The 26,900-nt window shown below is 48.3% G+C and overlaps 1 protein-coding gene across 3 annotated transcripts in view; it reads right to left on the bottom strand.

Moving 5' to 3' along the window:
• The window catches only part of ULK4 (unc-51 like kinase 4), a 460,156-nt gene that overhangs the window by 226,678 nt on the left and 206,578 nt on the right, over nucleotides 1-26,900 (bottom strand). For all 3 annotated transcript variants that reach the window (XM_074988237.1, XM_074988236.1, XM_074988238.1), the window contains one exon: nucleotides 6,521-6,569. In XM_074988237.1, the coding sequence (XP_074844338.1) occupies nucleotides 6,521-6,569 (49 nt within the window). The remainder of the gene's footprint in view (nucleotides 1-6,520; nucleotides 6,570-26,900) is intronic.

The following is a 26,900-nucleotide window of genomic DNA, read 5'->3' as shown; positions in this document are numbered from 1 at the left end:
CTTGTAAGTCGAGGGCTGCGAACCAATCTCCATCGTCCAGTGCCGTAAGTATAGAGGCGACTGTGATCATCCAAAAGCGTTGCTTGCACAAGTACCGGTTGAGGCCTCGAAGATCTAGGATGGGCCTCCAGCCTCCTGTCTTTTTCTCTGTGAGCAAGTATCTTGAGTAGAACCCTTTCCCTCGGAGTTGCTCCGGCACTCTTTCCACTGCTCCTATAAGCATAAGATGGTCTACCTCCTGCTTGAGTCTCGCTACGTGGGAGGCCTCCTGGAGGTGGGGTCTGGGTGGCGGTCGTGGCGGTGGGAAGCGACTGGAAGGGAATCACGTAACCCGTGGCTATGATCTCCAGTACCCATTTGTCTGTGGTGATCTTTTGCCACTGGTCGTAGAATGGTCGGAGGCGATGGTCGAATAGTAGCTTTGGATGACATTGCGCGATGGTAGTGATAGTGCAGCCCTCGATCTGTGTGTCAAACTTGTGGTCTTTGGCCCTGCCCCGAGGACGCACGGCTCTGTTGAGAATGTCACCTGGGAGTTCTGTAGTGTTGGTGCTGTTGATGTCGCCCTTGCTCGTAGCCCCTGTGGTACTGGGGATGCTGTGGTTGATACTGGTATCGTCTTTGTTGGGGGTAATACTTTTTCTTTCTGTATGGAGGGGTATAAATCCCCAAGGTCCTGAGAGTAGCTCTTGAATCTTTACTGGAATGAAGGACCGAGTCGGTTGATTCAGCAAACAGCTTCTGCGTGTCAAAGGGGAGATCAATGATCTTCGCCTGCAGATCCCTCGGGATACCCGATGTCTGGAGCCAGGACTTCCTGCGCATGACCACTGCCGTAGCTGTTGAGCGTGCTGCCGTATCTGCTACGTCTAGGGCGATCTGAACTCCTGTCCTCGAGGCTGCATAGCCTTCCTGCACGATGGCCTTGAGCACTGGCTTCTTGTATTCTGGAAGTGAGTCCATGAGGGAAGTCAGCCTGGAGGAGTTGTCGAAATTATGGTTCACTAGATGCGCTGCGTAATTCGCCATTCTCAACAGCAGGGTAGAGGAGGAGTAGACCTTTCTGCCGAACAACTCTAGTTTCTTGGCATCTTTGTCTGTTCCCCGTGTCTTGTACTGAGAAGTTTCTGACCTCTGTGGAGATGATTCCAACACCAGAGAATTTGGTTGCAGGTGGCTGAACAGGAACTCCATGCCCTTCGCCGGGACGAAGTACTTCTTATCCGCTCTCTTGTTTACAGGCAGAGTGGACGCAGGGGTCTGCCATATTGTGGTGGCGGACTCCATGATTGCTTCATCAAGTGGAATAGCTATTTTGGAAGAGGCTGGAGGTCTCAGGTTTTTAAGGAGCTTATGGTGTTTCTCCTGCACCTCTGCTGTTCGGATGCCTTGCGTGAAAGGCCACCCTTTTAAACAGCTCTTGGAACTGTTTGAGATCGTCCGGAGGATGGACGTCCCCTGGGGCCGTGGCCTCGTCAGAGGAAGATAGCGAGGAACCGCTAGGGTAAGCCTCTCTGGACCCCTCTGGGTCCTGTTGACGGTGATACATCCTCTCGCTACATATTTGCGAGGGAAAATCTCAGGGTTCCAGAATCAACTCCCCCTGAGATATCTGCGTTTCCGTCCCCGTCCGCGATTGACCTCGGGGATATTGAACCGTCTGGGGGGATCTGTCCCTGGGAGTATGCCTATGGTGTCTATGCCCTGCGTGATAGGGGCGACCATGGCAACACGGGCACTGTTCCGGAGATGGAGACCTGGACCACTCTGGAGGCGCACACCCCCTGCGTCTGGGGGAGCGAGATCGTCTGGGTGATTGAGATAATGGAGAGACTGATTTGTGGCAGTACTCCAGGGGTTCAAAGCCCAGGAAGGGTGATGGTGGTCCGAGCCATGGTGATGCTGGCTCTAGGAACGGGGATGGGAGCTTAGGGTGTACTGGAGGTGACCCCTGCCGTCTCGTTGGAGTCCGCAGCATAAGTGGAGGGCTTAGAGCGAGTAGCCCTGCAGCCCTGTCTGGAGAAGGGCTGCGGTGCCGGGTTTTCTGTGCTGCCTTTCCCCTCCCCTGTGGGGCTGGCTCTGCCCCTTTCCGCGTCGGGGATCTCGGCCCTGCTGTCTGTGCTGCGCTCGGCACGCTCTGCTGTGGTGCCGCGCGGGTGGTCTCCCCCGGTGCCTGCAGGCCGCGTGCCTGCGAGCTCTTCACTGCCGGTTCCCCGGGGGTCGGTGCCGCTAGCTGCGGTGTCGCTGGTTCCGGCGCTTGCCTGGCCGCCGCCCTGCCTGCGGTGCGGGGCGGCTGTTTGACTGTCGGAGGCTCAGCCTCTGCCACGTGCGTCTCCGCGCCGCCGCCGCCGCTCAGCTGTGACTGCGGCTGGGGGCTATGCGCTCCACCCATCCTGCTCGCTGTGGCTGCCGGCAGGGATCGGGTTGGTGAAAGCTTCCTCCGTTTTTGCGCTGATGGGGTTAGGGAAGCAGCTTTCCTTTTATGGGCCCCTGCGGGTCCCTCCTGCTGAGGCCGCTCCGGCGCGTCTGGCTGGAGGGCCTTGTCAAAGAGCAGCATTTTCAGCCGCATCTCTCTGTCCTTCCTTGCTCTGGCTGTGAGCTTTGTGCAGAAGGAGCATTTCTGGGTGACATGAGATTCCCCGAGGCACCTAATGCACTGACTGTGCCCATCGGAGGCCGGCATTGCTTTCCGACATGACTCACACTTTTTGAATCCTGAAGAGGACATTGTGGTGAGTCTTTGAGTTGTTAATAGGGTACTTAGCACCTTCTCTGTGCCTGTTCCCCTCTCGGACTCAGCCTGCCACAGCAGGAGGCCTAATGGCCTTACGTCTCCAGGCTTCCGCTGCTCCGCTTCCTACTAAGGCTGTAAAACTTTACTTTTTACTCTCTTTTCTTTTCTTTTTTTGAAAACAATAACAAGCTAACTTAAGCTAAAAGACTGAAAAAGAAACTCTAAACACTTTAAAAACATTAAATACGCTAACTCTGGCTGTAGCCTGAGCGGATTCCGTCTGCAGCCGACGGCGGTTAAAGAGGAACTGGCGGGGACCAGATCGCGCACGTGGCCGGGAGCGCGCAAGGGAGTGTCGCGTGCCGGCGCATGTGCGGTCCGGCAGAAACTGCTGGAAAGATCCGACCTGGGGCGACGGGGCGAGCCCGACACCTATCATGGAGCACCCACGGGGACACTCGAGGAAGAATTGATATTCCCACCTTAGCCACCATATGTTCCTTATAGCTGAGTACCTCCCTCACTGTCATCCACACACTCACTCCTCCCCCTCCAAAAAAGGGAGAGGGGATTTAAAAGCAGGTATAAGGAGTTTGTACTTTACAGGAACAGCATTATCATCATCAGTGCTGTAACTAGCTGATTTTGCACCTGAGGCAAGAACATAAAATTGTGCCCCCTCATATAGTCATAGCAGTTATTTTGTAGAAAAAGGGAAAACACATACCACCACCACCACCACCACCACACTGCTTTTGCTGGCTGGGGTTAGAACTGGGGCCTGGGAGTGCCTGGCTCTGGGGGAGTGGAGCAAGATGGGGTTAGAGCTGGAGACTGGGGTGCCTGTTTCTGGGGGCATGGAAGGGGATTGGGTTACAGCAGGGGACAGGGGGTGCCTGGCTCTGGGGAAGACATTGTCCTTCATAAGCGTTCTGAAAAAATCTGGTAACCCTAGTGGCCTGTCCTCCCATGTGGCTGCTGGGAATCCATGAGGAGCAAGATGCCACCTAGAGCCACTTGGCGTAGCCACAGGGCAGCCGCAGCTGGGAGCCTCCATGAGCCTTGTGGGTAGCCTCATTTAAGTGGCTGCTAATGGCCTGTTCACCCTAGGGAGTGTGGGGTGGGCAGTAAATGTATCCAGCCTGGCTACCAGCAGGCCAGGAGCCCTGCTGGTCTGCTCCCTTGCACCTGAACGGGACATGGAGGATGGGGTTAATCCAGGCAGAGCAGCACCATGGCAATGGGAAGGTGCTAGGTGTAGACATGAAGGTCAGAAGGCACAGGAGGCCATTACCTCCCCACACTTGCCCTATGAAGGCCAGACCCTGGGGTTCAAACCTGTAAACTCCTCCCAGCACCTCAGCCTTCCCTGCCAGCTGAGCACACAGGCCTCACCTAGGAGAGAATCAGGTACCACCCAACTGATTAGCAAAGCACCCACAGACACCCCCAGCTGGCAGTCTCTGTTTCTACTGGTGGTGCACATCCACACACACACCCCCGTGCACAGCACCACCCGCACTCCCCGTCCCTGTGCTCAGCAACAAAAACACTCCCTGTCCCTGCCCCTGCACGCAGTGAAACCTCCACACCTGAACACAATGACACCACATGCACCCTCTGCCCCTGCAAACAGCACCACCCACCCACCGACCCTGCCCCTGTACACAGCACCATTTGCACCCATCTCCTGCACACAGCGTCACTTACACTCCCTGATCATGTATGCACAGCTCTACCACAGATACCCTGCCCACAGCGCCACCTCCAAATGCCCTTCCCCTGTGCACTGCATCACAGCCTCCCGCTCCTGTGCACAGCACCACACTCACCCGTGCCCCTTCACATGGTTCCACTGCCACCAGTATACCTGTACACAGCATTAGCAGTGCTTACACACACACGTGCACACACACACACACTGCCCTAGCACACTACACACACCTGTTCTGACACACAGTGCCACCAGCACACACTGCCCCTGCCCATCACCCTACTTCTGCACACCGTGTACCTGCACACACAGAGCCACCAGCACTTACAAATATCTGCCGCTTGCTACAGCACCACCACCATTTACACCCTGCCTGTACACACTTCACCATCTTGACACACACGACCACCAGCATCTACACACATATGCACAGACAGCCCATAGTCACAGCACCATCATACACGTCCTACCGTTACACACACACACACACACACACACACACACACACTGCTTGAACACACTACTACCAGCACCTCCACACATACCCTTGGCCCTACACACCTTCCACATTACTATCTTGGCTCCGCACCCAGTGCCATCAGCACAGCCCCCACCACGCTCACAACCCCACCCCGCTTCCTGTGCAGCCATGCCACAGCCCACTGCCAGCAGTCGCTAGGGGCATGGGCCCCACTCAGATGGGGGGAGACAGGAGAACAGTGGGTCCAGCACACACACCGCTCCCCTGCCAGCAAGTCTGGGGAAACCAGACACAGCCTCCTCCCCATCTCTGCTGGCTCTGCCTGGCCTACCCCGGCCCCACCCCCCACGTCCAGTGTGGGTGCAAGGGATCAGACCTGCAGCAGCCAGGCTGGGTGCATTTACTGCCCGTCCTGCACTCCCTAGGGGGAACAGGCTGTTAGCAGCCACATAAATGAGGCTACCCACGAGGTGCATGGAAGCTCCCAGCTGCAGCTGCCCTGTGGCTGCACGGGGTGGCTCTGGATGGTGTTTTGCCCCCCTACCCCCATCCAGGGATCCCCAGTAGCCACGTGGGAGGCCAGGACACTCTAGGTTGCCAGATTTTCAGAATGCTTATGAGGGACAATGCCCTCCCCCTCCCTAAGGGCCAGGCACTCCCAGCCCCCTCCTCTCCCTCAGAGCCAGGCACCACCAGCCTCCCCGCCAAGTGTATTTTCTGGCGACTCACTGAAGTCATCACTGCCGCTGCTCAGCTATGGAGTGCTGCACTAGGCCTGCCATACTGGGCTGCAGCCGCTCAGGCATGGGCAGTATCGGGCCACAGGAGCCATCAAGTGACAACAGGGGCCACTCCTCTGCTGCCACTGCACGCGCTTATCCCACCACATGGTGTGATGCTTGCGTGCAGCATTGGGAGTGGTTCTCCATGTGTGTGGCTCTTCCTGTGCCATGTGCCGGGGGAGGGGCAGGCACACAGCTGGGTGGCATGTGGCTACCTGGCACAGGCTCAGGCTGCACCATGTCTGTTGCCTGCTCCCAGCCTGGCCCCATTCCCCTCTGGGACCTGCCACACGGCCCAATGACTGGGACTCAGGGCCATAACAAGGGTGAGCATGAGGGAGGCACTCACCTGAGCCCTCTGAGTCATGTGCCTTAGGCAAGTGCCTCACTCGCCTCACCCTTGTTATGGTCCTGATTATCATAAGCAGAGTGAAGGCAGTTTTCTGAACCTATCGAATGAAACATAACTGATGCTGTCTACTAGTAGTGGAAGCTGTTTCTTTTGTGATAGATAGCAAGTATGTGACATAGCGCTCATTAAAACTCAAAGCGGACTAATAAGATTTGAAGAAGGGATTTCCTTTGATTTAGGAAAGGAAGTCTTTGCTATGGAAAATATCTGATGAGATTCCACATATACATCTGTATGCTAAGTATATGCTAGAGCTTTCTACGCTGAAAGAAATCTTGGATTTCATAGCTGTATGAGACTCATGCAGCTCATACATATAGCGGCATACCTGTGTAAGTGAAAAAATTATGACTTTGTTTAAAAGCTATTTAAGATTAAATATAAAATGTCTTCTTACCAAAATAACTTGGAACAGCGTTGGAACAAGATTGCCTTCTTCAACAAGGCTGTAAAAAAGAAACACATTTATTTTAATGATCTATTATTTAACCCAATGAACATACACAGAAAGCAGTACTGCACAAGCCTTCAATGCTAAAATCTATGACCTAGAATCTCATTCCTTGATGAACTTTTCATATAGATAAATTCTACTTTTCCAGAGGACTCACTATACTAATACTGTGAAGATGAGCAACTAGCGATGGACAAGACAGATTTTGCCTGTTGATTTCATAGCTGCAGTTTGCTAAACCACAGCGTAGTGCTGAGACTCCAAAATTCTGAAGTCAGTACCAGGTTTTGGATTGGAATTTGCCCTATTAGCATAAATTCTGCAGTCTTTGTCCTCCTTGAACCTAAGCCCTTCCAAACAGTGCACGTCTCACCAGCCTGTCCTTGTGCCTCTATCGCCCTACTCCCACATAGTTTCACCCTCTTTACTCCAGACACTCCTCTCAACATCTCCCCATCCGCAACCTGCTCTAGTCATCAACCAACACTTATGTTTCAGGGAGGCTGCCTCTTCCTACTCTTCTATGCTGTCTGGGTGTCAGAAGAAGAGGAACTGAGGTCACAGGAGAGGTATCCCTGATCTCAGCTCCTACTCCCAGCAGCACAATAGCAGCCACAAAAAACAAATACACAGAAAGTGCTGCTTGGTCCAGCAGCCCTTGGTTGGAACATGCTTTGTGTAGATAGTATCTTCTGCTCACGTATCTGCTAACTTCTAGCAGGCCTCTACTGAGCAAGGACCATTTTCAAAGATATAACTTGGCCAACTTTAAAGTGGATTTTCATGATGTAGATAGAATACACTACTTTGCCAAATTTTAGTTTCTGCTCTAAAGCAAGCAGGTGCGAGACCTTTTTAGATTTTTTTTTTAAATATTGGCCATAAAACTGTACTTTTCCTCCACCTTATCTTCAAAAATAGTGGAACAATTTTGCTTACACGTTACTCAAAACAATTCAATCTGTGGCAGACAGATGACCTGAAAAGGAAACAGTTAGGGTGGCCTTAACTATACGTGTTGTTTAACAAAGAAATAATACTTAAAAATAACCAACCCACTTTCGATTTGTTGTGTGACAAATTCAAAATGAGGATTTGAGCAGAACCACGTGTTCTGTTAGAAATACAGGGAAACAACATTTGTTAAACAAGAATGATGAATATAGTAAACAAAATAGCACACTGTGAAGTGAAGCACTTGTGAATTGGGATGTCTGATTTTGCTGTTATCCTGCACCAAGAGATCTCAGACGGTGGAAAAGGGACTTGGGGGACTGGCTGACATATGCAGGAAGCTGGGAAAACAGAACTCTGTGGGCATTCAGGGAGCCATTAGACTGATTATCGTTTGTTCTCATCTGATTTTATAGAGTACCTGAGGTAGGAGCAGGAGATTAAGGAAGCATAATTGAATTGACCCAGCCAAAGGAGAATGCGGGTGTTATCCTGGGAGAGATGTCCCAGCAATGCACAGGAACAACAGGCACTGCATTTTCTATGTAATGGGGATCGAAGGAGGTCTCTGATCAGAATTCTTCATTTGTTGAGGACATCCAACAGTACAGTCTTGTGGAGTTCCCACTCATGGGCAATTACACGTGCGGTGACTCAATCTGCACTCTCATTCTGTGCCAAATGCAACACGTCCTGAAGAGGAGAAATGATCTCCCTATGGATAGAGGGTTCAGAAAGGCATCGAGATACTGGGTCCTTGATAGAAATGTCCTAGGATAGTGGTGCTCTCTGTATTCCCTCATGCCTTAAGGGTCCATAACAGCTGTGCTGGTGTGATAGGCTTCCCAAGATAGAATGGTCTCTTGCCTTATTTAGTATTGATATTGCCAGTGTCGGTGATTCTGTACCCAGAACAAGTAGATTTGTCCTTTTGTGAAGCCTCTTCTCTTGTCTATGAGGCTTGGTGTGTGTTCCCTCTCCACGTTTGGAGCCTGTGGAAGGAGTGCCCCTTTCTTGGGTTTCAAGAAAGTTTCACTACCAGGCTTATGTTCATGATTCCTCACCTCCTGACTAGGTCCCAGCACAAGGTTCATAGCGGTGATATCACTACTTCCAGAATCACTGCTTCCAGACTTGTACTCTGTAGATGGAAAGGCACTCCTGGATGTCTTGAGCCAGTCTGTCAGGTGAGGTTCCCCAACCTGGATCCAAATGAGGCTTCATGGCAATTTTCATGAGATGTTTCTGGCGGCGTACAGGCTGATCTTGTCAGGTATGGCTGAGGAAATTTTGGCAGGTATTCTATCTGTATCTGGTATTGTATCTGGCATGGCCCTCTCCCAGGCAGTAGAGACAGTATTAATCTTTGGCCTTGCTGTAGAAATTGCATGGGCAATAAGCACAAACTTAAGAGCCTGGGGCCTTTGGTATAGTCTAGTATCCATGCATAGGTACAGGAGTAGAGGTTACAAAGAAAATAAACATACATCTCAACTACCTGTTTTATTCTAAAACCAATAAAACCTGTCTGAAATATTAAAAAATGACATTTCTGTAAAACCTATTTTTATGCAACTTTGTTAAAGTGCACCAAACACAAGTGAATGCAGATTTTTCTTGCCCAGACCATGCACTGGTGAGAAGGAACTGGAGACATGGCCCACCTGACTCACCCTTTAGGTGAGAACCACCACCATTGCTGGCCTCTCTTCTTAGGTTATTAAAAATTATACCAATTTTTACAGATACTGATGGCGAAGAACTCAGCAACTGCTTGGAATTCAATAACCTTACAAATTCATTTCATATAGGCAAGTTAACTGTCATGTCAAGAAGGATTTGAATTGGTGACTGAATTACATTCAAACTTGTGAGGCCATCCAAAACCAGAACTTATATGTTATCAGTTATGGGTTCTCTCAAGTATAAAACACAAACATACAGTAAAAATTAGCCTGAACATTTTACCCACCCTTACAAATCTGTCATTGGTTGTAATTAACTTATTTTCTATTAATCACCTGATTTTCTGTACACCTGGATTACTTCTGGTAACTTATCTTAAATTATATTTCTTGGAGAACAGAGCTAGGTAACCAATGCAGAGAAACGTATCTTTGCACAGCTTAGTAAAGAATATTTATCTAAAATCTTTTCAGAACAAAGTTCCAAATTTGTTAGTTTTTAAGGTGCTACAGGGCAGCTTGTTTTTTTTAAAAACCTCAACCTTATAATGTTATACAGTAGCATTCTGCTGAACAGTTTTCAAACACTATCAAAATGATGACCTCATGCAACACAAGGAAAACAAAACCACATTTGGCTTAGCACATTATACCGAAATATAACAGATTTTTGGTGACAATAAATTATCTTCAAAGAGTTCAGTTTCATACCTGAACCTCTGAACATTTTGTAATACCATATACCACTAGCCAGGGAAGCTAACTTCTGGTTAATAAACAATTTGTTAAACAATGATGTATTCCTACATAATTTTCATGTTCAATAAAAATACCTGAAGGCTATTTTCCTGTGAAGGACAAGGGATAAACAGGAGTATACTTTTCAATTGAAAAGCCATGTTTGTGTTCAGAAAAAGAAAATGAGTACTACTGAGAGGTCAGGCAAATATGTTGAAAAATTCTTGCTCTGTTACTCCACGTAACATTCGTTATTTTTTTCCCCTCAGTCCTCACCTAAAACTTGATATTATTTTTTCCTCATAATCCATAGAAAACAAATTAAGATTTTTAGAAGTTGCAGAGCTGACATGTATATAGAAACAGATTAATCTCATCAACTAATCAGCTCAAAACATGGGATATAAAGTGTCTTGGTAGTTCAGCAGAGCAATGAAAACAACAAATGCATTAATACTCAAATGTAATCAGTTTCCCTTCCACATACAGATATCTAGAAGCATATTGTGGCAGAGCATTGGCTTTGCCTCAGGGGATCTCCTGAGCTTTTAGAGATTTAGGGCTTGTCTGAGAGGCTCAGTGTGGCCTCTATCCCCTTCTGGAACCAAGGGTCACACAGCCACCTGCATCACAGGCCAGACAATGGGTTTGGTCAGGGGACTGCAACCTGCAGCTCTGGAGTTACATGCAATTATTTAAGGACATTTTTTTGTGGCTCCCAATGCTGTAACTGCAAAGTTTAAAAAACAAACAAACCCATGATTATTTTAAATAAATAGTAAACGTCTGAAAGCCCAACAATGAACAACTCATACATAAAGAGCAAATGATATGTGATCCCAAAACATTGGATAAATCCCCCTTTATGTGCAGTGCATTGTGGCATATGATACCGTGGCTACGTCTACACGTGTATGCTACATCGAAATAGCTTATTTCGATGTAGCGACATCAAAATAGGCTATTTCGATGAATAACGTCTACACGTCCTCCAGGGCTGGTGCCGTTGACGTTGGGCAGCACCACATCAAAGTAGGCGCTGCAGGGGAGAGTCTACACACCAAAGTAGCACACATCGAAATAAGGGTGCCAGGAACAGCTGCAGACAGGGTCACAGGGCGGACTAACACTTCCGGGGCAACAGCTAGCCGCTGCCTTAAAGGGCCCCTCCCAGACACACTCAGCCTGCACAGCACGCGGTCTCCAGAGCCATAGGCACGCACACCTCGGCGACGCAGTTATGGACCCCCAGCAGCAGCAGCAGCAGCAGCAGCCAGAGGTCCACCCAGCCGCCCCTGTAGGAGCAGTGCTCGCCCTGCTCAATGCCATGCAGGAGGCAGCTGATCACATTCTAGCCACAGAAGAGGAGCTGCCCCCAGGGGAGGAGGAAGCAACCCCAGACCCTGCAGCCCTCCGCGCCCCGGCCCCTCCGCCCCGCCGCACATGCCGCTGGCTGTGGAGCTACCCCACGAGCACCGACTGGTGGGAGCGGCTGGTGCTCGGTGAGTGGGATGACGACCGCTGGCTCGAGAACTTTCGTATGAGCCAGCAGACATTTCTGGAGCTCTGCCAGTGGCTCACCCCTGCACTGAGGCACCAGGACACCGCCATGTGGCGTGCCCACAGCGTGGAGAAATGGGTCGGCATCACTGTCTGGAAGCTGGCCACTCCAGACAGCTACTGATCCGTGGGCCAGCAGTTTGGCGTAGGCAAGGCCACCGTCGGGGCTGTCCTCATGGAGGTAAGAGAACCCACGGGGAGGGGGAGGCAGCCCTGGCAGGGGAGGGCCAGACACACCCTGCACACCCCTCACTGATGCTCTCCCATGTCCTTCCCCTGCAGGTCATCTGTGCCATCAATGTCCTGCTCCTCCACAGGCTCGTGCGGCTTGGGGACCCGGATGCCGCCATCGCGGGGTTTGCCACCCTGGGTTTCCCCAGTTGCTTCGGGGCTCTGGATGGGACCCATATCCCCATCCGTGCCCCGGAGCACAGTGGAGGATGCTTCTTAAACAGGAAGGGCTACCATTCAGTGGTCCTCCAGGCCTTGGTGGACAGCTGGGGCCGTTTCCTGGACATATGTTGGCTGGCCTGGCAGCAGCCACGATGCCCGGGTATTCCGGAATTCAGGCCTCTGCCGCCGGCTGGAGGCAGGGACCTACATCCCCCAGCAGGAGATCCCTGTGGGGACACCACCACGCCCCTCTGCGTCATCGCAGACGTGGCATACCCCCTCCGGCCCTGGCTCATGCACGCTTACACGGGCCATCTGTCAGCCAGCCAGGAGCGCTTCAACATGCGCCTGAACCATGCGCGCCAGGTGGTTGAGCGCACATTTGGCCGCCTCAAAGGGCGCTGGAGGTGTCTCCTCACCCGCCTTGATGCGAGCCCCACCAACATCCCCCAGATTGTGGGCGCGTGCAGCGCCCTACACAACCTGGTCGAGAGCAAGGGGGAGGCATTCTTTCAGGGCTGGGCTGTGGAGGCTGGCAGGGCCGACGTGCAGCCACCTGCTGCCCCCAGTCGCCAGGTGGACCCCAAAGGGATCCGGGTCTGGGAGGCCCTGTGGGCCCATTTCGACGAGGCCGCAGGGTGAACGCTGGCAGGCCCCCCACTGCAGCCCCCCATCCTCCACAACACTCCCTGCCCCTACGCCCACACCACAGAGCACCCGAGAGCACACACCCCCACTTTTCTTGTAAATAAAAATAGACCTGCTGTTCGTGAAACCAGAAAATGTTGAACTCATTATTATTATTATATTATTTACAACCAATATAATTATTATATATATTACACGATAAGGAAAAAAAAGGGGAAGACAAGGAAGGGACGAACTATTTACATGGGGGGGCAGGTATCATAAAATAACAGGGGTCTAATACAAACTATATACAAAACACAAGTAAAAGGGGATATATACAAAGGGGGGGGGCACGTCCTGGGCCCTGCACCCCCTAATGTCCAGCGCTGGGGATGGGCGGCCGCGACCCGCGCCTCGGCCTCAGCCCTGGCCGGGGCTGGCTGAGGGCCGGGCGGACCGACAGATATGGCCAGCGGGTGTCAGCAGGCCCCAGGTCCCCCTCGGCGGAAGGGCCCTCGGTGGTGGACGGTGGTGCGACGGTGGGTGGAGCAGCAGGTGGAGCGGCGGGTGGACCAGGCAGGGCGGGCAGGCAGAGCAGCAGCCGGTGCGGCATGGGGGGCCAGGTAGTCGGCTATGCGCTCGAAAGTGTGCATAAAGACCCCCCATGCCTCCTGGCGCCAGGCCAGAGCCCGCTCCTGCAGATGGAGCCACCGCTCCTCCACCCGCAGGCACTGCTCTGAGACCTCCAGCTGCCACCGGAGGATCTCCAGCAGCTGGGGGTCCGTCGCCGTCCGTGGGTGGTGCTGGGTCCGCCGTCGTCCCCGCCCTGGGGCTGGTCGGTGCTCCGCCGAGGGGCTGGCCTGGACTGATGGCCCCAGTGGGCTCTCCGGGACCACTGACACCTCGCCGGCGCTCTCTGGTCCCTCTGATGGTGCAGAACACGGGGGGGGGGGGGGAAGAAGAGTGGAGACAGCTGTTAGTGTGGGCCCCGAGCCGTGGCCCTTGTCCCCCCACCCCTCTGCTGCTGGTTCCCCATCCCCGTCCCCGGGAGACGCTGCTGCTGCTGATGGGTGTCCCACCCCCTCCCCCCAGGGGACCCTAGGTTCCGCTCCCCCCAACCCCAGGGATGGGGCATGGCACTGTCGTGCTGGGGGGGCAGGGGCTGATGCACTCTTCTGAGGGACACGCCACTGATGTCCTTGGGGCCATGGTCATCTGGGCATGTGGAGGGCCCTGGTCATGTCTGTTGCCCCCGCCCCTCAACCCCAGGGGTGTGCAGCGGGGGGGGCGGGGGGGTACATACCTGATGGTCCGCTCCCATGGTCGGGGGACACCCGGTGGGCGGACGCCCTGCTGGAGCTCCGGGACGGGATGGCAATCTGGAGCCCCCCCATTGCTGGAGGAGGATCCCCCCTCCTCCTCCTCCTCAAGTGTCCCTGGGGTGGGCTCCTGCGGGGCCCCTGGGGTGCGGGGCTTGCCTCCGGGGCAGACTCCGCCTCCGGGGCCTGCTGAGGCTTGTCGGCCGAGGTGTCAAGAGTGGCTGGAGGGGAAGAGGTGTGCCGGAGGCCCAGGATTTCCCGGAGCTCCCTGTAAAAGGGGCAAGTGACGGGGGTGGCCCCAGATCAGCTGGCCACATCCCGGGCCCAGACGTAACCCTGCCGCAGCTCCTTCACCTTACTCCTGACATGGTCAGGAGTGCGGGCAGGGTGACCCCGGGCGGCCAGGCCCTCGGCCAGCCGAGCAAACGCATCCGCGTTCCGCCTCTTGCTCCCCATTACCTGGAGCACCTCCTCCTCGCTCCAGAGCCCCAGCAGGTCCCGAAGCTCGGCCTCCATCCAGGAGGGGCCCCGCTGCTGCTTCCCAGGCTGGCTGCCCGCCTGGGAGCCCTGGCTCCCCTTGTGGGGGGGTGACCTGGGGGCGCATGGGGGGCTGGCGGGCGGCCATCGCAGCGGGGGGGGGTGTCTCTGGGCTGCTGTGAGACATGCAGGCCAGCCGCGTGGCTGTGCGGCCACCTGCACGTGCTCTCAGCTTCCTGTGCGTGAATCTGTGTTTTGAATGCACGGCTAATAAACTCTTGATTTTGAAAAGGAATCTTGTGGCATTCCTGCTGTGAAAGGCAACACACATTTTAAGAAAAAACTGAAATTAAACATGAAGTAAACTTCGCATAATTAAAGTAGGTTCAGGAGCGAAAGTCAGAAAGACAGTGGTACAAACACACATGTAAAGGGTGAGGAACGAGAATGAGTAAAATGTTTGTGAACATCCTACAGGAAGCATGTATCATTGCGTTACACATCATTGTCTGTGCGCTATTCTTAAAATAAGGGTTACAAAAAAGTACGGTTTGACGCTATTTATTAAGGACCATCTCATATCCACAAACATTGCGGCACTTGAATTACTGAGTTTTTTTACCAAATTTGGGGGAGGGTGGAAAAGGCTCCTGCTGTTTTGGTTGCCAACCCCTGGATTTGGTGTAAGAACCTTCCTTAGTCTCAGTCTTTCCTCTTCTGGAGTGTCTCTGTGGTGGCATGAGGAGTGTTCGGGGAACCAAAGCATATCCTCTGCTTGAACGTACAGCCTAGGGATCCTAATGGCAGAGACACAGGCCATTTTTTCTCCACTACCTGAACCTGAACTACAGCCCTGCCCTCACGGATACAGGGAGGAGAGAGAGGGGCAGGCAGCACAGGGCGGTGCCCTCACATCCCAGGCTCCTGTCCTGAGACCTATGAACTAACTTCTGCACCCCACATCCCACTTCACCTTAACTCCAGCCTTCATGTTTCTTCATTTTTGAAAGATACTATCCTTGAAAATGGCATGCACACGTTTCATTTATTTTCAAAAAATTACTTAAGTTAAAGAGCCAAGAAATGCCAGGTACACCTGCTAGTTTAAAATACAGGATTGGCTGTATTTCCATTTCTCATTACATAGTATAAATCTCCACATTTGAGGGGGCACCTGTGTAGTAATCAATAAATGTCTTCCAATAAAATCAGAGTTGAATATATACAAGAAAAATGGGCTTGGAGATCAGAGACACAATTTAAGAATCCATAGTTAATGTAGCAGATTGCATTCCAGTCAGTTCCTAGATATCATGCACTTTTGTTCTGGAGCACTCAATGAAAGAAACAGGTGTACAAATGTTTTTATACACAAGTTAAAAAAATGAATTAGAGCAGGATCATAAAATAAATATATAATTCAAATGCTAAAAGATGTTAATACTAAGAATTTAGAGTAAGAGGCCAATATGGTGCTAGTCAGGAACTCTTTAATTATCTGACAATCAAAAAAGAATCTTACCGCAAGTGTAAACATGGAGAAATTTCTAACAAAGTGTACAAGCAGGAAGGAAAAAGAACAAAAACTCTAAAGCACAAAATGTGTTATACTTATCAAGAGAAATAAAATGCATTAAGAAGAGATTATAATAAATGCATTAGGACCAAGAGCTACACAAAGGAATGTTTAGGTCTGCAAAGCAAAGGAAAACTAGTAATGTACAAAAACAAAAAAGGCTGAGATTTTTATGTCTATTCTGCTTCATTCTTCATTGAATAGGTTAACTGTGATGTTTAATGCAATTAATATTGGCATCCAGAGGGGAGGAACAGAAGCCGGACTGGAAAAGAACAGGTTAAAGAATACCTAGATAATTGAGAGGTATTCAAGCTGACAGCACCTGATTAAATTCATCCTAAAGGAGGAAAGGAGCTAGATGAACCAATCTGCAGAATCATCAGCTATTACTGCCAAGAACTCCTGGAGGATGGGTGAGGTCCAGGGAACTGGAAAATGGTAAAAATAGTACTGTCTTCTCAAAGGGAAAGAAAGAGGGCCCAGAGAATTATATACCACCCAGTCTACTGTTGATATCTGGAAAGATATTGAAACAAATTATTAAACAATTCATTTTTAAACACACAGAGAGAAGTAAAAGGCAGCATGGATTTGTCAAAAACATACACCACGCCAAACCACAACCTAATTTCCTTTTCTGACAAGATTACTGGCCTAAAGGTGGGTGGGTAGTAGGTGTGTTATATTTTGATTTTATTAAAGCCTCTGGACTTGGATTGGACACAATCCAAAAAGACATTCTCACATGCTAACTAGGGAAATGTAGCCTAGATTAAATTATTACTGGTAAGGTGCAAATGACCCATACTCAAAGGATAGTTATCAACCTGGGAGGTCATATATGAGTGGGGTCCTGTTGGGGTCAGTCCTAGGCCAGTACTATTCAATATTTTAACAATATTTTAATAACTAGATGAATGGAGTGGAGAGTATGCTACTACCAAGTTGCAGAGGATACCACATGTTCAATTAGCCAAAAAGTAAACACCAGCTGGGAATCCCCCACCATGGAGGCATCTGTGACACTCCAGTTGGAATCAATAATGGGGGTCACTAAGTTTAAAACAGAGATATATACTTACTACCCAGCATTATATTCAATGCAAAACAACCTGGACAAAATTAGAGAACTGATCTTAAATAAAAAGATGAATTTCAATACAAACAAGTGCAAAGGACTAAAATCAGGGTGGAAAAATGAAATGCATAACTACACAATGGAGAGTAACAGCAGACGGTGGTGCTGCTGAAAAGGATATGGGGATTGCAATAAATCACAAAGGCTACGTCTACACTAGCACACTACATCGAAGTAGCCTATTTCGAAGTTAGGACATCGAAATAGGCTACTTCGACGCGTATCATCTACACGTCCTCCAGGGCTGGTGCCATCGACGTTCAATGTCGAAGTAGCGACGGGGAACATCGAAAGGAGCTGTCCTGGAAGGAAATGCGGAGTGTCCACATGCACAAGCGCTCCCCGTTGAAATAAGGGGCCAGCAAAGCCCCAAGCCACTCCCTTAAAGGGCCCCTCCCAGACACACTTGCACTAAACAGCACAAGATCCACAGAGCCAACAACTGGTTGCAGACCCTGTGCATGCAACACGGACTCCCCAGCTGCAGCAGCAGCAGCCGCCAGAAGCCCTGGGCTAAGGGCTGCTGCACACGGTGACCATAGAGCCCCGCAGGGGCTGGACAGAGCGTCTCTCAACTCCTCAGCTGATGGCCGCCATGGAGGACCCCGCTATTTCGAAGTAGCAAGATGCAGATCGTCTACACGCCCCCTACTTCGACGTTGAATGTCGAAGTTGGGCGCTATTCCCATCTTCGAATGGGAATGATTTCAACATCTCACCACCTGACGTCGATTTCAACGTCGAAATAGCACACAGCGTGTGTAGACACGACGCGTGCTATTTCAACATTGTGCCAGCTACTTCGAAGTAGCCGGCTCGTGTAGACGCACCCAAATTGAGTATGAGTTAACAGTATGATGCAGTTGCAAAAAAGACAACTACTCTTCAGTGTATTGATAGTAGTGTTGTACATTAACAGCAAGAATAATTGCCTATCTGCTTGCCACTGGTGGGGCTTCAGCTGGAGTGCTGCATCCAGTTCCATGTAGCAAACTAAGAAAGACGTGGAAAAATTGGAGATGGTCCAGATGACAGCAATAAAAAAGATAAAAGGGTTAGCAAACCTATAAGGAAAGGGTAAAAAACTGGGCATGTTTAGTTTTGAAAGAAGACAGGACTGATAACAGTCTTCAAATATGTTAAATACTGTTGTAAAGGAGATAGTGATCAATTGTTCTCCATGTCCACTGAAGGTAGGCAAAGAAAAATACACTTCATCTGCAGGAAGGGAGAGTTTGGTAGGAAAACCTTTCTAACACTACAGATTAGTTAACTTCTGGAACAGATTACCAAGGGAGCCTGTGGAATACCTGCCACGGAAGATTTTTAAGAACACAGACAAACGCCTTTCAGGGATAGCTGAGATTTACTTGGCACTACCTCAGCTTGTGAGGATGGAACAGATGACTTCATGAGGTCTTCTGAAGCACTATATTTCTATGATTTTATGTTCACGTTACATCTGTTACTTTGTATAGTAGGACCAACATTTTTTGAAAAAGGAATTTAGAAAACCAAATCCAGTAATTTTATTGTGTGGTTTCAATCCACATTCCATCTTGCTCCACTGGCATAGTTTCCCAGACTTGAGAGGGCATATTGCTTATTTCAAAGCCTGGGGTTTGGATTTCATGTTGTAAATTGTGTAATGTGGGTCATGATAAAATGGCTCATAAGACAACAAGGCGTTGCTATGGGAAAGTTTGAACTTATGACATGGTAGTAAAAGTGTAAGAAGATACTGAACCAGATACAGGAAAAAATATCTTCACTTAGCCGAAATCTAATTTCAAGATGGAAATTCCCCAGCTGGGAGGAATCTGTGATATTCCAGCTATACCAAATATAAGGGTTGTTAAAATATGGACAAAAATAAATATCTAGCATTATATTCAAATATTCCTTCAGAAAAGCTGAGCTTGTCTACCAAAAAGAGGAACTATAAGAACCTATGGATTATTCCATCCTTAGTACTTTACTTATAGATATGCAGACAAATTAATATTAGAAGACAGTAAAACCCCATCCCAAATACCTGAATTAGAAATTGTTTTAAATATGTCTGATATTTCCCTTCTTTGGCTTTCCCCATATATTATAAGGTCATTTACCAAACTATCTTGGTGACATCACTGGCGAAGTAGTTAGATGCTCGGTTACTATAGCGATGCGTACTACAGACACCCTAAAATAGGCACAAACTTCTTTCAGCCATTAGTTATACAGGAGTTAAAGGATGCTACTCTGGAGAGAAGTGCCAGTTCCCTTTCCTTTTTTTGAAAGATGGTAGAGGAGCCAGCTGGTGTTTGTTTCAGAATACTACCTGTCTCCTAAACAAAAGTTCACCACTTCCACCTCAGGAAAAGTTAAATGGCTGCCATCAGAGATGCCAACTTCCCATCTGATTCACTGCTGGACACTTCTGTTCCTCATCCCACATGTAGCCAATGAACTTGTGAGGGTGAGGTAGCCACAGGGAGCAGCCCTGTAAGCCCCCCTCACCTGGAGCAGCTACAGCAGGGACTCCAAGGGTCTTCCACAGAATCCAGCTGAGGTTGTTGGGAACAAATCCTCCTCCTGAAATTTGGTAAGGAGGGTTGTGTAGCAGGAGGGAAGAAGAGTCCCCTGAGCCCCTTTCCAGGGTGGATGGTGGGAAATGAAGAGGGGAAGGAGCAGTCACAGCTGGACAAGCTCCCAAGCCTCTACTCTGGCCTGGACAGCTGCAACCATTTTGTTTTTTTCCCTTTACTTTTTGTAAGAGCACTTTTAGGACATGGTGGCTTTCCCAATTGCAGATGTGCTGACTGTGCCAGGGGCTGTTTGGGGATAAAGAATTCCAACCCTTTTCAAATTAAAAATTACTTCTTCACACAGAAGAAGAAAAATAGACACAGTGTTGTGTTTTTAATGAAAAATGGACAAATGACTACTTTTTATGGAGGTAAAATGCAAGCTAGTTTGTGTGATTTGTGGAAATGTAATTTCTGTCTTAAAAAATCAAACACAGAAAGATACAACAAGACAAAGCATATCAAATAGGAAGACTATCATGGACATCAACATGCAGACAAAATTAAAGAATTAAAGAAGAATTTGTCTGTGCAGCAAACATTTTTCACTAAACTGCAAAAGGAGATGGATGGTGTTACACAAACAAGTTAAGTGTTGAGTGAATTTATTGCAAAAAAACCTTCAGCCTCATTCAGAAGTTGAGTTTCTAAAGGAGTGTCTGGGTATAGCTACAGCTTTACTGGCACCAGAGAAACTAACATTATTTGGGAGTCTGAGCTTATCTCCCAAGACCATGTCAGATAAAATTCACGGTATAGGTCAAGATATTGAAATGTCTCTGAAAGATTCAGCAGCTGATTTTGAGTTCGACTCTAGCCGTTGATGAGACGACACACATAAGTATAGCCCACCTGGCTATCTTCCTGTGTGGAATTGCAGCAGGTTATGAGATCTGAGAGGATTTACTTTCTTTAGTACCAATGCATGACACCCTGAGAGGTGAAGACATTTTTCAGAAGGTTGCACCAGAAGTGCACAGGCTCCAGCTGTCATCTGAAAAATTGAGTAGTTTTACTACTGGTGCTGCTCCAGCTATGGTTGGATCTCCAAAGGGATTAATTGCCTTACTCAAGAAAGAAAGAGTCTTGATCCAATACTTTGATTGTGGTTCACTGCATTATTCACCAAGAGAATCTGTGTGCACAATCTGTGTAACTGAAGAGTGTAATGTTGACCGCAGTATCAAGCATCAACTTTACCAAAAGCAGAGGATTAAACAGCCACCAGTTTAAAGAGCTTTTGAATGCCACTGAAGCAGAGTATAGCAATTTTGTTTATTATTGTGAAGTACGATGGGTGAGTTGAGGGAGTATACTGATGCAGTTTTATAATTGAGGAACAAAGTGAATCTTTGCATGGAGAAGGGAAAACCTGTGGCTGAGCTCAGTGACCCCAGTGGCTATGAGACCTTGCATCCATGGGTAATGTTATTTAACTCTGTCAGAACTCAACGTCATATTGCAAAGGCCTAACCAGCTTCTTATTTCCCATCCTGCAAACATCAGAACAGTCAAAGCTAAATTACAGCCATGGCAACTGCACCTGGAAAAGGGCAACATGCTGCATTTCCCTACGCTTCAGGAACAATAACCTGCATCAACAGAAGAATACACCAGGGAGTGTGCAAATTTACTTCACAAATTTTGTGACCAATTTCAAGACCAGAGACTGAAGGAATTGGAATTAAATATTTTCCCAGACCATTCAATGTAGAAGTAATTGATGTACCTAAATGCCCTTCAATGTGAACTTATCAAAATGCAAAGCAATGATTAACTTATGGTTAACTACCACAACCTGCCTCTGGTGGAATTCTACAGTCTCTGTGAGGGTGCGGATCAATTCCCTAACTTGAGGAGACAGATGCTGAAAACTGCATCATTATTTGGCACTACATAGTATTGTGAACAACTCTTTTCAAAGCTTTCTCTTGCAAAGAACTGCCGGCATGCCAAATGAATGGACATAAACCTGGAAAACCAGTTATGAATATTAAGAATATAGCAGTAGGGATATATTATCCACCACCTGATCAGGACAGTGATAGTGATGTTGAAATGCTAAGGGAGATTAGAGAGGCTACCAAAATAAAACACTCAATAGTAATGGGGGATTTCAATTATCCTCATATTGACTGGGTACATGTCACATCAGGACAAGATGCAGAAATAAGACTTCTCGATGCCGTTAATGACTGCTTCTTGGAGCAGCTAGTACGAGATCCCACAAGGGGAGGGACAATTCTCAGTTTAGTACTGAGTGGAGCACAGGATCTGGTCCATGAGGTCACTATTACAGAACCGCTTGGGAATAGTGATCAGAATGTAACAACACTTAATATTCCCGTGGTGGGAAAAACACTTCAGCAGTCCAACACTCTGGCATATAATTTCAAAAGGAGGGAATTATGCAAAAATGAGGAGGTTAGTTAAACAGAAATTAAAAGCGAGAGTGACTAGAACAAAAACCCTGCAAGCTGCATGGAAGCTTCTCAAAGACACTATAATAGAGGCTCAACTTAAATGTATACCCCAAATTAAAAAACATACTAAGAGACCGAAAAAAGAGGCACCACAGGTTAACACCCATGTAAAACAAGCAGTGAGGGATAAAAAGGCATCTTTCAAAAAGTGGAAGGCAAATCCTAGTGAGGTAAATAGAAAGGAACAAACACTACCAAATTAAGTGTAAAACTGTAATAAGGAAAGCCAAAAAAGATTTTGAGGAACAGCTAGCCAAAAGCTCAAAAAGTAATAACAAAATGTTTTTAAATACATTAGAAGCAGGAAGCCTGCTAAAAAACAGTGAGTCCCCTAGACGATACAAATACAAAAGGAGCAATCAAAGATGATAAAGCCATTGCAGAAAGACTAAATGATTTCTTTGCTTCAGTCTTCATGGCGGAGCATGTCGGGGAGACTTCCAAATCTGCACCTTTTTTTTTGGGGGGGGGGAAGGAAGGTGGAATGAAACTGAGGAACTGTCCTGGATTGAAGTGTCATTAGAGGAGGTTTTGGAACAAATAGGTAAACTTAATGTTAACAAATCACCAGGACTGGATGGCATTCATCCAAGGGTTCTGAAAGAACTCAGATGGGAAATTGCAGAGCTATTAACACTAGTTTGTAACCTGTCCTTTGGATCAGCTTCCGTACCTAATGACTGGAAGATAGCTAATGTGACACCAATATTTAAAAAGGGCTCTAGAGGTGACCCTAGCAATTACAGACCAGTAAGTTTAAAGTCAGTTCCGAGCAAACTAGTTTAAATAACAGTAAAGAATAAAATCGTCAGGCACGTAGAAGAGCATAATTTGATGGGCAAAAGTCAACATGGTTTCTGCAGAGGGAAATCACGTCTTACTAATCTGTTAGAGTTCTCTGAAGGGGTTAACAAACATGCAGACAGGGAAGATCCAGTGGATATAGTATACTTAGATTTCCAGAAAGCCTTTGTCAAGGTACCTCATCAAAGGCTCTTATGTAATTTAAGTTGTCATGGGATAAGAGGGAAGGTCCTTTCATGGACTGAGAACTGGTTAAAAGACAGGAAACAGAGGGTACGCATAAATGGCAAATTTTCCGAATGAAGGGGGTAACTAGTGGTGTCCCCCAAGGGTCAGTCTTAGGACCAATCCTGCTCAATTTATTCACAAATGATCTGGAGAAGGGGGTGAGCAGTGAGGTGGCAAAGTTTGCAGATGACACTAAACTGCTTAAGATGGTCAGGACAAAGGCAGACTGTGAAGAACTTCAAAAAGATCTCATCAAACTGAGTGATGGGGCAACAAGATGGCAAATGAAATTTAATGTGGATAAGTGTAAGGTAATGCACATTGGCAAAATAACCCCAACTATACCTACAATATGACAGGGGGTAATTTAGCTATAACTAATCAGGAAAGAGATCTTGGAGTTATCGTGGATAGTTTCTTGAAAATATCCATGCAGTGTGCAGAGGCAGTCAAAAAGGCAAACAGGATGTTAGGTATTATTAAACAAGGGATAGAAAATAAGACAAGGAGTATCTTACTGCCCCTATATAAATCTATGGAATGCCCACATCTTGAATACTGTGTACAGATGTGGTCTCCTCACCTAAAAAAAAAAGATATCTTGGCACTGGAAAAGGTTCAGAAAAGGGCAACTAGAATGATTAGGGGCTTGGAACAGGTCCTGTAAGAGGAGAGGCTAAAAAGATTGGGACTTTTCAGTTTAGAAAAGAGGAAGCTTAGGGGGGACATGATAGAGGTAAATAAAATTATGACAGGTGTGGAGAGGGTGAATAAGGAGAAAATATTTACTTGTGCCCATAATACAAGAACTAAAGGACACTAAATGAAATTAATGGGTAGCAGGTTTAAAACTAATAAAAGAAAGTTCTTCTTTACTCAGTGCATAGTTAACCTGTGGAACTCCTTGCGAGAGGAGACTGTGAAGGCTAGGACTATAACAAAATTTAAGAAAGAGCTAGATAAATCCATGGAGGTTAGGTCTATAAAAGGCTATTAGCCAAGGGTAGGAATGGTGTCCTTGGCCTCTGATTGTCAGAGGCTGGAGACGGATGGCAGGAGACAAATCGCTTGATCATTGTCTTCAGTCCACCCCCTCTGGGGCACCTGGCGCAGGCCACTGTCGGCAGACAGGTTACTGGGCTGGACGGACCTTTGATCTGACCCAGTATGGCCATTCTTATGTATAGCAACATTGTCACTTCCAGCAGACTTATCAAAGCTCAGCAAGCAAAAGCAAACTCAGTCATCAAACTAACATAGTAAATAAAAAAAAGAACATCACCCAGAAACGGGTCCCCACCTCTGCACATTAGGGGAAAGGGTGATATGGGAATAGGCCGGGGCAGAGGTGGGAATCAAATCACTTCCCAGCACTTTTGAAAGTAGGGACCTAGGGATGCAGACATAGATCCTCAAAGTTAATCTGTCAGCTTTCATAGGCTAAATATGTGCTCTTGTAAGTTGGATATGGCACTTTTCTCAGTTAGTATTAAACTGCAGTGGTGAGTTGGAGTGCTGCTCGGGATGCTACACTGGATGACATGAACACAACAAAAAATGGTGACATTGAGCCATTTAAATCCCACAGAACTCTTCACAAGAATGGGACTGGCAATGTCTTGGCCTGATTGCAGCTTGAGTAGTTATATTTTTAAATAATGTCCCTTTAATTTCAATTAGTTAATTTGTTCTTCACTTTTTGACCTAAATTGTTGTATAGTTGTGCACATCAGTTTCTGTGATTTGTACTAGAGGCTTCTGTATTGTAGTGATGCAAGTTCTATTTATGGAGCATGTCAAATAACACATCAAAATACATACACAATTTTAGAAACACAATTATTTGTACAAAAAAAGAGAAAATCCAAGCCAACCATTCCATTTAATTCATCTACAGATAAGAGTCTCAGAAAGGCTTCCTCACACACAAAAGTCAACTAACTAATTCTGTTTTGCACCACTGGGCTGGTAATTACAGTCACAAGCATGTAATGCTATCAGAACTCTGGGTTCTGCAGTAAGTATTACTGAAATAGCTTAGTTAGTGCCTGCTCTAAAACCTTCTGCAGAAATTCAAGTTAAAAAGCAGTCTGTTTACAACAACTCAAAACTAGAATCACTAGTCTAGTGCTGAGGAAACAATATTTATGAATGTGCATAATGAATTACAAGTGGCTTCTTCACAATCTCATCATAGGAAAAGGGCTTGAAGCCACCTTCCCCTTATGGGTCATAGCTCTGGCTGAGTAAGCATTAACATCGTCCTCATCTTACAGCTCTGCCAAAGAAAAACAAGAATAAAATTTGTTTGCAGAGACAACAATAATTTTGGCATGGTCTCATTGCACACAAAGTGAAACAAAATGTTTGTAATAAAAAACAGTCAACAAATTTAGTAGACTTTGAGCAACAGCCTCTAGTTCATTAGAACAGATTTCCAGTGGCCCACTGACCATACTCCCTGTTTTGAGGGATCTTTGGGTGTTTTAAGTCACTATCCAGGATTTTATGTTCCACCACTCCCTGCAGTGAGCAGGGGAAATGATTCCAAATTTCCCACTCTTAAAACCTCGCAGCAGTTCCATGTTAGCCTGAAATTGATTTCTTACAATGAGCAAGGCACTGGATTTGGGCCTTTAAGCAGTCAGAAAATGCATCTTATTTTGTTAGATACAGACTATTTCCAGGAGCTGGGGGTGGGAAGGCCCCAGAGGGCCATGTGGAGGGAAGAGCTTACCATCTTGCCTCCTTGTCCTGCCTCCAGCTGGACCATCAGCGGACTGGGCCAGGCTGATCCCACCTCTTTGCCAGGGCCAGCCAGCACCCGGGAGGAGCCAAAGCTGGGTCTGGAGCCAAAGCCAGGCACAGCTGCTGGACAACCAGCACCAGGGTACAGCGCAGCATCATGGTGGTGTGGGGGGCCCCATGGACAGCAAGCCCACTGGTGGGTCGAGGAGGGTCAGGGGGCCCTCAGGCAGGTCGCTGACATTATGGAGTAGTGGCTGCGGTCTGACAATGCATGGTGGGCAAAGTACCGGGAGTGGCAGGTGCAGGCATGAGACCAGCTGATAGCCTGCCTGGACAGCACGACTGCCATATGGTGGGACTAGCTGGCCCAGCCACCAGCACCTGCCACACCCACCGCTCCCCCTCCACCTCCCCCTGCAGTCCCCACTTCTCCCTCAGCTGCACCCATTCCCCTGCCCCAGCTGCCCTTACCCCACCAAACCTCCCCCTCAATTGTCCTGGCCCTTGCCCAATGGATCCTGTCCTCAGCCACGCCCCCCGCCCTCCACACTCCCTCAGCTGCACCCAACCCCTCTAGCCCCCCGCACTCCCACAGTGGAGCCTGACCCTGAGATGGCTACTCCTTCCCACACCTCCCCAGGACACTGGCCCCTATCCAGCCCCAATGGGGACTAAACCTGTGGTGGGAGGGGATCCCGCAGCTAGGGGCCCTGCTCTCCAGCAGGCTTGTGGCCCACCACCCCGTTAAGAGTGAGGCCTGTCCCTCATTCAAAGCACCACCCTCACTGTACACAGTTCATCCCCCCTGCACTTTGTAAAAAGTTCTTTTGGGGGTGGGGGTTGCACACATGTTCATCTGTTAAATGTCAAGGTTTATTTTCTGCAACCCCTGCATCTCTAGTTATTGAGGAGGGGCTATGGAGGGCTGGATGGGCAAAGGGAGGAGCCAGAGTGGGGACAGGGTGGGGCAGAAGGCCTGAAACCCCAACAAGGGGTGCCCTGGAAGAGGGGAGGATT

Source organism: Carettochelys insculpta, chromosome 2 (genome assembly GCF_033958435.1).
Source record: "Carettochelys insculpta isolate YL-2023 chromosome 2, ASM3395843v1, whole genome shotgun sequence".
NCBI lineage: Eukaryota > Metazoa > Chordata > Testudines > Carettochelyidae > Carettochelys > Carettochelys insculpta.
The sequence above is the reverse complement of the archived record's forward strand: the minus strand, read 5'-3'. Positions and strand labels throughout refer to the sequence as shown.